At 38.8% G+C, this 13,397-nt stretch overlaps 1 protein-coding gene across 2 annotated transcripts; it reads right to left on the reverse strand.

Annotated features, from left to right (window-relative positions):
- Positions 1 to 917: 917 nt before the first annotated feature.
- LOC112171433 (protein NRT1/ PTR FAMILY 4.2) lies at positions 918 to 3,682 on the reverse strand. Of its 2 annotated transcripts, none has more exons than XM_040509764.1 (5): positions 3,197 to 3,682; positions 2,667 to 2,841; positions 2,165 to 2,569; positions 1,947 to 2,059; positions 918 to 1,653 (listed from the first exon to the last, which is right to left on the reverse strand). In XM_040509764.1, the coding sequence occupies exons 1-5, from the start codon at positions 3,199 to 3,201 to the stop codon at positions 936 to 938; spliced, it is 1,416 nt and encodes a 471-aa protein (XP_040365698.1). In that variant the 5' UTR covers positions 3,202 to 3,682; the 3' UTR covers positions 918 to 935. The 2 variants fall into 2 exon arrangements, with proteins under 2 accessions (XP_040365698.1, XP_040365697.1); XM_040509763.1 differs by having other exon boundaries at positions 2,667 to 2,884.
- Positions 3,683 to 13,397: the final 9,715 nt, after the last annotated feature.

Here is a 13,397-nt window from a genome sequence, read left to right on the forward strand (position 1 = left end):
CCGTATCAATCTATGTTTGATTTCTTAGCATAGCAGTTCATTTCTCGAGTAAAAGAACGCGAGCATTGGTCCAAGATCAAGCATATCATAAACTCCTAGCAAGAAGAACTGCAAGCAAAGTTAAGACAGAGATATTGTCATATTGCTTTTTGTAGCCGTTGCGCCTCTCCTAGCTTGAAATATAGCTACTACAGCGCGCCATTGACCTTGATGCTGGAAAGTGGTGACTTTTTCTGTGTGTGATCATTCAAAGGGAATAGAGCAAGGTCATGGTACGTGAGGGGGAGTACTGATAGTGGTGGAGTCGGGAATTCGAAATTGCATAGTTTTCTGTTCTCTTTTGCTCCCTTGTACCACTCAGAATGTCTGAAGACTGAAGCTGCGCAACGCAAAACTCATCATGATTGTGTTTCCATTCCTTCCACATAGGAGTGGAAGGCCAAGAAAAGTGATTGTTTCCTCAACTTGAGCTGCATTGAACTGTTATCAACTCATGCTTTGTCTAACAAACTTAGAAAATAGAAATCATAACATTAAGTTAAGATAATTAAAAAAGAAAGGAATGATGGTGCAGTGTCAAACACATATAGTAATCAAGTCCATGTTTACCATGCACTAATCACCTTTTTAAGAGCCATACGATAAGAGATGATAACGAAACTACTTAAACCAGTGATGGAATTGTATTCTTCTTCCATCAGCTCTATTTGGAATTAGTCTGGCAGCAGATACTGCAGAAGCAAGCACCTTTCATAATTTTGTTTCAGAAAACCTGGACACAAGGAAATTTTAATTTATTGAAAAGAGTTTATACAATGATCTTATGAGATAACTAGGTTTTATAATTCGATGTTCTATATATGATATATATGATGCGACATACACTCATACAGTGTTAACTTTGTTACAATAAACGTACTATGAAATGGTAATATCTAATACCTTTTTGCCCAATACATGTAGTTGAGAAAATTCAGGGAGTTGAGAATGCTAAGAAGTGTGTAAAACAGATCCAAGCGCCCATGATTCAAATTCATTCCTCCAAGCCACTCTTTCCCATATTTTCCACTAACTGAATTTACTATGGACACCAGCACTGAGCTCAAGAAGTACCCCATTGATGTTGAGCACCATGACAAAGCAATGCACATGCTTCTCATGCTATTGGGTGCCTCGGAGTAAAAGAACTCGAGCATTCCTCCAAGAGTGAGCATATCAGACACTCCTAGCAACAGGAATTGCCACCCGAGCCAAAATACCGATATCACATTGCTGTCAGCAGCCTCTGCACGCCTCTTAGCTTCGACGAGAGCAGCTACGGCCATTGAGCCTGATGCTAGTGCTAGCCCCAGTCCGATCCTCCAGGGTGGTTTGAAGATGATGTTATTTCCAGAATGTAATCGTTCGTATAAGGGAATGGAGGATAGCATGATGATAAGAGGGATTACTGTTAATGATGGAGTCGGAATTTCAAAGTTATGTAGTTTCCTATTCATTATGCTCCCTTGTACCACGGAGAATGTTTGAAGTTGAGCTAGGCAACAGTTCATCATGATTGTGCTTGCAAATATAGGTAAAAGGCCAAGAAAAGTTCTTGTTTCCTTAATTTCAGCTGCATTGACTCTGTTGTCTATTAATGCTTTGTCCAGGAACCTGAGAAATCATACTTCATGTTAGATAACAGATACATAGAATCAAGATGCAAGCTATACATGTCACCATGACAATTAAGGAAGAGAAATGCTAGCAAACCTATTCTCTTGAAAGAAACCATTCACTTTCAAGATCACCCTCTTAAGACATCGTTGCAAGAAATCAGTCAAATTAGAAATGATTCACACATAAAACGTTATGAAATATATAATGGAGGATGACAACAATAAGGGGTAAAGTTCTAGCAATCCTCCTAAGGGACAGATTGAGATGAGAGGAAAAGAAGAAGTTACTTAAACTTGTGATCTCCATCCGCTCTGTTCAGGTTGAGTGCAGCTACTGCATACCGGTTCCCCAATCTCTCGTCTGGCGAGGCTTTCCAGTTTTGAGAAGCAGAAGTAAGTACCTTTTACATTTCCAAACACAAGAATCAAAATGCAACTACAACAGTATAGTCTATCTGTACTTCATTAGTATTTTTCCAATTGCATTTTCATCAACTTCCGTTTACCTTGATGATCCTTGTTAATGAGCTCCCAGTGGGTCGTTTGTGCCTATAAAATGGACTTCCACTGATGAAGATAAGAAGCGCCAAACTCAAAACTATAACTGTTATAGGAAAGCTCCAATTCCAGCCTTTGTTCTCTTCCACCCAAACCATGACAGTTGAGCTAATGAGTCCACCAGTGCATAAGGAAAAGAAAAACCAATTGAAGAAGGCAGAGATCTGTCTCTGATTGCTGTGATCAAGCTGATCAGCACCATGTGCAGGTAAGTTGGCACTGAGTCCAGCAGCACCAGCAGCAATGGCGTAAAGGCCAGTGTACAGAATTGCTGCTTGAGACTGAGAAGGCTTTAAATTCAACGCCGGCCGTAACCTTCTGCTTTGAGATTGGATTGTCAGCAAGATTAGTCCCTATATATAATATCAGTCAAGAGGTTTGTTAAGACCATTTAGGATTAACTTGAGAAACAGATGAAAATGACATAGTTTGAAAGATAAACATGTTTACCAGCAACTCAATTATGCAGGAAAGAATGAAGGTTGTGAATCTAGTGAAGAGTGAGTCACTGATAAAGCCTCCCATGATGGTGAGCAAAAAAGAGGTTCCCATGAAATTGGTGACCATATTTGCTGATTTAGCAGTTGGATAATGCATTGACTTTGTGAAGTATGTGACAAAGTTACTGGCATTGCATAAGAAAACCATGTTGGTAAAGACCTCAACAACTGTACCACAACAAGAATTTTATTGTGACCAGATCAATATCATCCATCAATCATAATAGTCCTACACTTTCATATCAAAGTACCAAAGGTTTGCTTGATCCCAGTAAGTAATCTGTATGTTATGTACTAAAATGAAAAAAGGAATATTAGATTGTGAAACATGCTCCTGGATTAGTGGTTTAGATGGAGGTGAGATCATTAAGATCCTGAATTATAAAAAACTAAGGTTCCTCAATATTAGATGAATTAAGATCCCATATGCAGTGTCATTATACATAAAGAATGGTTAAGATCCGTGCTGGTGCAACTTACCACATGCAAAGGCAGCAGCTCTAATTCCACCATGGATTTTAGGATTTGCCTTTCTTCCTTTCCAATCAACATACTGATCATCACTTTCTTTCTGGTAGGTATCTATCTCCATACTCATCTCTAAGCCCTCAAGTGATCAAGTGCCCGAGCTTATACTACTATTATTATGAAGACTATGAAGGTTTATATAACTGGGATGGGATTTTGAAGAAATGAAGAAAAAGAAGGAAACTGGAAACAGAGATGAATTGGTGCTTAATCAGATATGGATGGAATAGTGAGGATGAAAAATTATAAGATGATAGTTAAAAAAGATGGAGACAACTTTGATGGAAAAATCATATCTCTGCATGTTGGGAAATAAGGCTATGCAGACACTTGTTTCCAAACACTGGATGAAGTTTTGTGAATGCATAGGGATAGAATTGGATTGATGAGAGAATCCAGCATTGAATGCCTACCTATTTACTTGCGTGACACCTTGAATTTCAAAGGTTTTGATTAGGAAATAGATCATTCTAGGCCATTGCATTGCATGCAGAGTTTTCTTTGAACGTTAGTAGTCAATATCATTAAATCTTATGTCCGCTTGGGTGATGCAATATCGCATGCAGCTATGCTAATTCGTCTATGATCCACCGCCACTCAATCTATCTATGCGTCACAGCTAGTGACTGGGTACAAGTATCGTACTAACGCATATTTGAGTGTGCCATTTATATGCCAATTGTGCCGCCATAGCGCTCAATGATGGGTCCTGTTGAGAATATATACATCCCACATGGGAAAAATGGGACCTTGCCTATGGGTTTATAGGGGTTTGGGCCACTCCATCCATTGCTAATTGGTTTTGGATGTGAACTCCAAATTACTTTAGCATGGTATCAGAGCGTATATATTTGGGGTTCACATCCAAAACCAATTGGCAATGGATGGAGTGGCCCAAACCCTTATAAACCCATAGACAAGGTCCCATTTTTCCCATGTGGGATGTATATATTCTCAACACGCCCCCGCACGTGTGGCGAATTTTCAAGCCATACACATGGACAACTTTGGGTGACGTGGAGCCCGTGTGGCCGTTAGGCATGCACATGTGGGTAACCCGCTCTGATACCATGATAAAGTAATTTGATGTTCACATCCAAAACCAATTAGTAATGGATGGAGTGGCCCAAACCCTTATAAACCTATAGGCAAGGTCCCATTTTTCCCATGTGGGATGTATATATTCTCAACAGGTCCTTACAGACGAATGGACAACTACGTTGGATTTGAGATTCCAACAATCGTCTGCCACTTAATGCCCTTGCTAGGCGATCTATTTACCGCATGTCTTGCGGATTGTCACTTTGATGAGACAGTCTTCCCGTCGTTAGGGGAAGATAAGAAAACGAATGTTAAGCAGGAACAACAGGAATTGTCGTGGTTTGTCCCCACTATGTCTCATCTCGATCCTCACTAAAGTGACAAGATTACACATATCTGCTGCAAACATGCCTACAAGGAAGGATGTCCCTACGAGAGGACGTAAAGCCACCCTACACGGAGGTAGGCATGGCGCCAATGCCAAAGAGAGTGACACTCTGGCGTTATAGGCCATGACTCCAGCTAGGATACGTGGGAGGCCCGTGGGTTCGAATGATACTTTGGCACATTCTAATCCTTTGATCATATAGACTTAAAATTCGTCTCATGAGAATCTTCCGGATTATGGTTATCGTTGGGGGACACCTTAACGTCAGAACCTATTCATGAGAATATAGAGCTCTATGAAAATTACACTAGTGTACATGTGACGTGCGATAGAAACTCCATCATAATGATGATGTAGTTGCGCATTTCGTTGCTCATGAGTTTGTTGAGTCAGATGATATCGAACCACGCTTCGTTGATGAATGAATGTCAACGTAAAGAAATTTGGCCTAAATAGAAAGATGCAGTCCAGGTTAAGTTGAATTTTCTAACGAAGAGGAAGGTTTTTGAGCCAGTGATGCCAACACCTCCTGACATAAAACCTATTGACTAATGGGTCTTCGTTAGAAAGCATGATAAGAAAAAGATATGGTAATCTCACCTTATGGCGCAAGGCTTCTAAAAAAACGCACTGGAATCGACTACGATGAGACATATTCTCTCGTAATGGATGTCATTGCACTCCACTACCCTGTTAGTTTGGTAGTTTCTGAATAACTGAACATGCAGCTTACAAATGTGGTCACTACATATCTATATTGGGATCTAGATATGGAATATACATGAAGGTTCATGGTGAACTTCATTTACCCAAGTCAAGTGGCTCTAGACCACAGAGCGCATTTACAATAAGGTTGAAATGCTCACTAAAAGTGACTACTTGATTGGGAAGGGATATGCCCGCGCATTTCCATAACAAGTTTCGGATTCTATCGTGGTTTATATTGGACATGATCTTCATTGGAAGTCCTTAAAAAGTTAAGAGAAACAGCTGAACACTTGAAATCTGAGTTTGAGATGAAGGATTTTAGGAGAACACGATTATGTCTCGGTTTGGAACTTGAGCATCGTGTTGATAGATGCTTAGGCATTTTGACAAGGTCAAACCATCAAGCACCCCCATGATCGTCTGTAGTCTTGATCCTAAAAAGGATCCTCTTCGTCCGAAGAATGATGGCGAAGATGTGCTAGGGGCAGAAATGCCCTACATAAGTACAATAGGCGCATTATTGTACTTAACTCAATGCACAAGACCAGACATCTCATATGCTGTGAACTTGTTAGCTAGATATAGCTTTTGCCAACGCGACACCATTAGATTGGTGTAAAAGATATGTTTCGGTACTTGAGATATACGATTGATGTGGGCTTGTTCTATCCGTACAGAGAGACGATGGATTCGAACCCATCACACACCAGGAACGCCGCCAACATTAGCCTGCGTCCTCTATCCCCATCCCAAAACAACATGTGTTTTGGAAGGTTTTGCTGATATTGGGTATCTCTCTTACCCACACAAAGGTCATTCCCAAACTGGTTAAGTTTTCACCATGGGTAAAGACAGTGATATCTTGGAGGTCTACAGAATAGATCCTAGTCGCTATATCTTCGAACAATGCAGAGATTATTGCTCTTCACGAAGTGGTTCGTGAATGTATATGGATTGGATCCATAGTTACGCATGTTCGAACAATTGTGGTTTGAAGTCTACCACAGATGAGCCTACAAGCATTTAGGATAATGCTGCTTGTTTTGAACTAATGAAGCAAGGTTACATAGCGACAATACCAAGCATAAACAGCAACAACAGACTCTCCTCAAGATCAAAGTGAACTAGGTTCGATCTAAGGACAGTGTGGCAGACTTGCTCACTAAATCATTGACTAAATTCCACTTTCTAGAAACATGTTGATAGCATCGTTTGCAGAAGTTATCCGAACTCCCATGACCTTGGTCATCAGGGGGAGATGCAGACATCAGGGGGAGGTGTCTACATGTATGGCCTCGAAACATGAAGGGTGTGTTGTGCTCTTTTTCCCTTTCGACCGAGGTTATTTTTGTCCCACTGGGTTTTTGTAACTCGGCAAGGTTTTTAATGAGGCAACGAGAGGAGCACCACGTTTGGGTGACACAAGGGGGAGTATTCATGTCACGCCTCTGATTTTACACACATGAAAATCGATATATATAATCTCATAATTACATATGCGTGAACGTTCAGCCATCAATACAAAATACCTAGAAACTTTTTCCCTTTTAACCCAAGTACATATTGATGCCCTGAACCCACTATGTCAATATTGACCCGCTCCACAGAGTCATATATTACAATGCTTACGAATTAAATTGTCAACAACAAAATAAAACGTAAATGCAGCTCAGAGTAACTATACAACGGAAGTCCTTATCAACGGTAAAGTCACAAAGATAGCTTCCTACCGTAAAGCTGCAAAGGCGCCACCTCAGCTTCAGCCACGATTTCCCTGACCTGCAGGATTAACCCCTACACCATTCCATTGAATAGTGCACCGGGTTGCCACACAACAAACCCGGTAAGCTTATGAAGCTCGAATGAGTAAACTCAAAACCACAAAACAAAACGCATTTCTTAAGTCACCACAACCTAAACAACGATAAGCACACATCTCACACCTACAACCATCCATTCCACATCCTTCCATATTGTGCTTACATAAGTCAACTGGTGACTAAAGCCTCATGCTAAGAACCTAAATCCTAGCATCCAATTACACAAATTTCGGTCAAACAAGACTTCCTCAAGCAAAGTTTGACGCCATCCTAACGCACTACGGCGAATTCCAAATCACACTCATTCCCTCCCCCCTAGGAGCTGTTTGTCATCAACATGACATCAAGGTGAAAAACAATAAATCACCTTCCTATCCTCACCACAGAGTACAATTCATCACCACTATGGCTCTTAATATAAATCAAACCATCAATCAATACAATCAAGGAGAAACAAGGCAATTACATATCAAACAAGTAAAACAATTCATAGTAACCCCAGCATATAATTTAGTTCAGGAGGTCACATTAAGTCAAGCAATTCAAGTCAAAGTAGTCATCGGAGTCCCACACTCTGACGTCTGTAGGTAGCCTCAACCATCACAACAATCCTCTCGATCTTTGTTAACTTAATAATAATTCAGCTCTATTACTGAGCAGTCATCACACTGATCATCGCACAGATTTCACCAATCATCACGCAGATATTCATCATCCTACTGATCATCACATAGATTTCGAGGATCATCACATAGATAGCAATTGTCCAGCTGATCATCACATAGATTTTGCCGGTCATCACGCAGATAGCAACCATCCTACTAATCATCACACAGATATCGCTGGTCATCACATAGATAGCGATCATCACATAGATTCACACAGATATCACTAGTCATCACGCTGATAGCAGTCATCACATAGATTCATGGCTAGTCATCACACAGATATCAATCATCCTACTAATATTCCTACACAATTAAGCTACACAGATATTTCTACACAAGCTTTACATGACAATCATCACAAAGATTCATCATACTGACGTCATCGATTCATTACACAAATATTCCTACACAAGCTTTACATGACAATCATCACAAAGATTCATCATACTGATGTCATCGATTCATTACACAAATATTCCTACACAAGCTACACAGATATTTCTACGCAAGCTTTACATGACAATCATCACAAAGATTCATCATACTGATGTCATTGATTCATTACACAAATATTCCTACACAAGCTTCACATGGCAATCATCACGAAGATTCATCAATATATATATATATATATATATATATCACGTAAATATACATATACGTAGTCATTCACTTAGGAATACCACAAATACCAACTATAGTCGTAGTTAACCTAATAACTCCAAGACAATAGGGTAATCTCGCTCATAACAAATATCGATCATGCTCATAACTAATATCGATCATGCTCATAAAAAATATCGATCCTGCTCATAACAAATATCGTGAGATTTACTCACCAAACGATAAAGGTAATCCGTTCATTAATGAACCTTGTGAGATTACTCACCTTTGAATCTCGCTGCGTCTTCACACGAGAACCAAAACAAGCACAATCGCCGCAATCCGTTCAACAAGTCCAACAATCACCTGAACACATAGGGTTTTGATTCAGTGCACAAATCACGAAGTGATTAAAGTTCGAAACCCCCGTTTTGAACTAAATCCCCATGAGTAATGCCAATCGAGGCAAAACCTCATCTGAGACCTCCCTAAGTCTCCAGAGTACTTCCACGATCGATGTGTCCAAACCACAAGTCAATCGGAAGCTCGAATCCTCACGGATCAAATAAATCAATCGGTATGAAACCGTAAAAATCATAACAAATCCATTCGAACTCCAAAATTTGCATATTATATATCGAAACGCTTGTATCAACAAGTAGAACATATATAATATCAAAAACAGTTCCCTACATGGCCGGAAAACCACCAGAACGCCGCCACAGGAGGTGGCGCACCGCCGCCAGCCAAAACTCAATATTTCGTAAAACTTCCAACATCAAAAAGCTTCATCTAAGCATGCTTGTGAATTCTCATAACTAGCTCGAAGTCAGAAAACAAGCATAAAGGGTCGAAAACTACCTCACAAGCTTTGGATTTTTGCTCAAACTGAGTTGAACCGATTTCCATGTAAATCGATCCAAACAAACACCATAGATCGACTCAGACGACCCCCACAAAGCCAAGGAAGGAAACTTGAAGCCGTGCAGTCCCCGGAGTTGCGTTTTCCGGTCGGGTCCGAAATCACCCAACTGCACCGCCTTGCTTCGCCGCACACGGTGGGTATCTCCGCTAGAGAACACTATAGGGACGACCAGACGGAGGAGGCGAACCAGCTGACCAAGTTTCATGGCCAGAAACCGCCGTAGTTCGCTGGAAAAACCGGGTCGGGTTGCCGGGTTCGGGTCGGGTCAGACGGAAAACTCAGACACTGAAGGTATTGACCGAGAGAGAAAAGAGAGAGAAAAAAAGGTTTCCGGAAATGGAAACTTGAAATTATGAAAGAATTTCTGATTTTTCTCTATTTATACTAAAATGGAAACTTCTTCCAATAGCCATAACTTTCTCATACGAACTTCAATTCCCGCGTTCCACATGTCCACGAACTCGTATCGATGCGCTCTACAAATTTCGTGAAGGAAGTTTTCTGAGAATCCCAACGAATAAAAATTCAACCTTTGCAACCCCCCTAAAACCATATTCTTCAAATAATTATTCTCCCGAAATACTTCCGCTCCATCCACGAGCCACGAAATCGTCCAATAATCAGAAGTTAGATTCCGGAAAATCCTCGGAAAATAAATACGAATTTCCGGGGCATCACAATTCAAGTAAATCCATAATATGTGTCTGGCCTAAACTCTAGGTTATTTGACCTAGTTGTAATAGAGTTTTGAATTAGAGATATTCTCGGAGATATTCATAGATTGTACGATTATCTTTCCTTGTAAAACTCTGATTCTATGTCTTGTAATCCTCTATATAAAGAGACCTCTATTATCAATGAAAGTACGACTCAATTATCTCCCAATTTAGTTTTCCTTAAAACAATAATGAGTTTTTAATAAAATTAGAAGCACTCATTTGTGTTTTGAGTTTTTCTTAAAAAAAAAAAAAAAAAAATTTGTTGAAGAGTATTGTCCTTTAATAGATTTTCAATTCTTTTGAATTTAACTTCTTGTTGAAGGGAATTAATTTGGTTGCCTTTTGCATTAGTTAAATGAGAGTTTCTATTGGGACCTCCAAATCTGCTCACTTGACCTCACTCTATTATGAATTATTAAATGACATATATAACCTACTATAAAATGACTATTAAGAACAATAATTATACCAAAAAATATTATATTTATTTTATGTAGACTTTCCAATTCAATAATAGTAGATTGTATTTCTTATTATTTTCCTCATCTATTTTCATTTTCCAATTTCACTACATACTCATTAAAGTATTCATATATATTTAATAAGAATTAAAAATATGATTAGGATCATTTGACATAAAAATGTATGATATATATATTGAACGCATATTGGTGAGGGAAAACAAAATAAATCATCTTATGATTTATGACCTAAATCTAAGTCAATCCATTATATTTGTAAAAAAAAGAAGGAAAAAAAATAAAAATATTTAAATAATTAATCATGTGGTACAAACAATACAGAAAAAAAAATCAAAAAACAAATGTTTTTTTTTTTAGAATAAAAACAAATGATTTCTTCATTTTTTTTTTTTGCACAGCTAAAATAGAAAAAAAAAAATAGTTAATGCATTTTCTTATTGATTAGACATTAATTTTTGAAACTCAAGTTTGGATAAGAAATGTATATTTAGTTAAGATTTATAGAGTGATTAAATCATTGAAATGACTAAATTTTTTATTTTAAAGATAATAATTTGTTTGCAAATTATATGAGTGAGGTTATTTGAGGAGTTTAGTGAGGTTTAGTGAGTAAATTTAGTATTTGAAAATTTGATACGAAGTGTAAAAAGTATAGAGGTCAAGTGAGTAAATTTGGAGGTTCTAATAGAAAAACTCTAGTTAAATTGATGTCTTTGGATTTAGAATTTTCTTATATATGTGGGCGTGGGGCTCATCATACTTTTTCTCCATCCACCTTTAAATTAGAGCTAATGTTAGGTGACCAAGCGAACAACACTCCTCGTACCTATTTACAAGTTTCAAAAAAAGTGTTAAGTGTCTAATGAAGCCTATGACTAGGAGCCTAATTATAGGCAAACACTTAATTGGCAGCCTAAAAAAAATAAAGTACATTACTCCATAAATTTCGATGACTTGATGGTCAAGGTAATGTATCTTGCGTGTATGTAAACGATCAACATTCTTAAACCCAATAAAATTCGAAAGTCTCAATTGAGATCAGTATAAACTGTATTATTGTCTGATACATAAATTGTAGGGACAATGATAAAAGAGGTCATTTTAAAGTGCCTTATGATAATTTAGACACCACAAATATCCCTATGATAATTAAGGTTACCTATTAACAATATGCCATTTAAAAATAACAAAAATTACAACTCATGCCATTCATATATATTATTGCAACTCAGGTACTATATCCAAAGCCATTCCGGGAGCTTTTGCTTTCAAGGCCAAGAAATGGCCCGACTCGCCTCACCAGATTCCCAGGCTCTGTGTTAGCGCCGGTAACATCGAAGCTTGCTACACTCCGTCGTACACAATTTTTATGGAGCGTTTGCTTCAACCGCTGATGATCAAAAGCTGTCCGATGATCCTTCCTCTCTATCTCTCGTCCCCCAACGACGCTCGCCACCACCAATGAGCCTTCAACGGTCGACGTCACCAGAGATCGGAGCCAAACGTACACATGAGACTCCAAAATGATCTCCTTACCAACCGGTTTGACTCTCTTCTCAATTCTCCCTAGTTTTTTTCAACTCTGGTATTTGTAATTGTAGTGAATTGAAGGTTCTGGAACTCGGATTGGAAATCAGGTACTACACCTCTTCAAGGCTGCCGCCGAGATCACCAACTCTGATCCGCAAAATGACGGAGGATGTGACTCCACAGCGCTCCGTCTCTTATGTTTCTCGGTCTTCGATGCTGCGGTGGGAAAGCGACTGCGAGGATCACATTTGATTTAAGAAGAAGAAGGGAGTAGAGAGATCTAAAGGTGTGGTGAGGAGCAGAAGAAAAAGAGTGGGAGAAGATTTGGTGTTTGCTTGAAGAAGAGGAAGACTGTAGCTTCCAAATGTGGATCGTCTTCTGATTCCAAAGGTTGATCTCTAAATTGTGCTTCTGATCGATTTCTGTTTGGTTGCTGCGAAAATTATGAGGAATTATACTCAGTGTGTTTCTTTTATGGTGTTTATTGCTTTTCAATTTGATATTACTTTTGTGTTTGGTCATTACTGTTTGAAACTCTTGATTAGGATGTGTCAACTTTGTGAAACTTGGATCTGATTAGGCATTCACTTGAAATTCTTGCTGTTAAAGGCTTATTTTTCATGATAATTAGGAAGAAGAACCAGAGCAGCAGCTGCAGCATAAAAAGCAGCTTCAGCAAGGTACCCTTACCTTGTTTATATATCCTAGAGCCTTATCAAGTTTCATGAACTGAATTGGAGTTAGATTACCTGCTTTCTTGGTAATGAATAATGCAATGATTGACGGGAAGAATGGTTGGAAAAAATTTCAGGGTGCCGAGTTGATAAATATTGTGTTCATTTTGGGAGCCTTCAATTTATATGTAACCAAGCAATTTTATTGAGAATTGGAGCTTTGCATTCTTATGGGGCCTAGAAGTCAATTAAGAATGGTTTAGATATGCTTACTGCTACAGATTATGAAGGAGACTCTACCATGCGCTCTATTCAAATTGCCAAAAAAAATTTGTTGAAGGAGACTCCAAGCTGGTCATCGACTAAATCAACAAAGTTTGCACTCCACCTTGGAGGATCATAATTCTCATCAAAGATATATATTCAAGTTCTTGCAGGCAACATTGAAAGCATTAGTTTCAAGTATGTGCCACGTGAGACCAACTTTGTGGTTGATGCTATTACAAGCCTTGGTCATGATGATGTGGATCGTCCCAGGATATGGTCCAAGAAGCTTCCCTTAGCAGCTTTGTTGGCTTTTAATTTTGACCAGTTT

The sequence above is a fragment of the Rosa chinensis genome, chromosome 6, assembly GCF_002994745.2.
Source record: "Rosa chinensis cultivar Old Blush chromosome 6, RchiOBHm-V2, whole genome shotgun sequence".
Lineage (NCBI taxonomy): Eukaryota > Viridiplantae > Streptophyta > Magnoliopsida > Rosales > Rosaceae > Rosa > Rosa chinensis.

Coding starts and splice junctions, on each gene's coding strand:
- LOC112171433 (XM_040509763.1), bottom strand. CDS start 3,314: ATGAGTATGGAGATAGATACCTACCAGAAAGAAAGTGATGATCAGTAT. Junction 2,885..3,196: donor AGCTGCTGCCTTTGCATGTG/GTAAGTTGCACC, acceptor GTTGTGGTACAG/TTGTTGAGGTCTTTACCAAC. Junction 2,570..2,666: donor CCTGCATAATTGAGTTGCTG/GTAAACATGTTT, acceptor TATTATATATAG/GGACTAATCTTGCTGACAAT.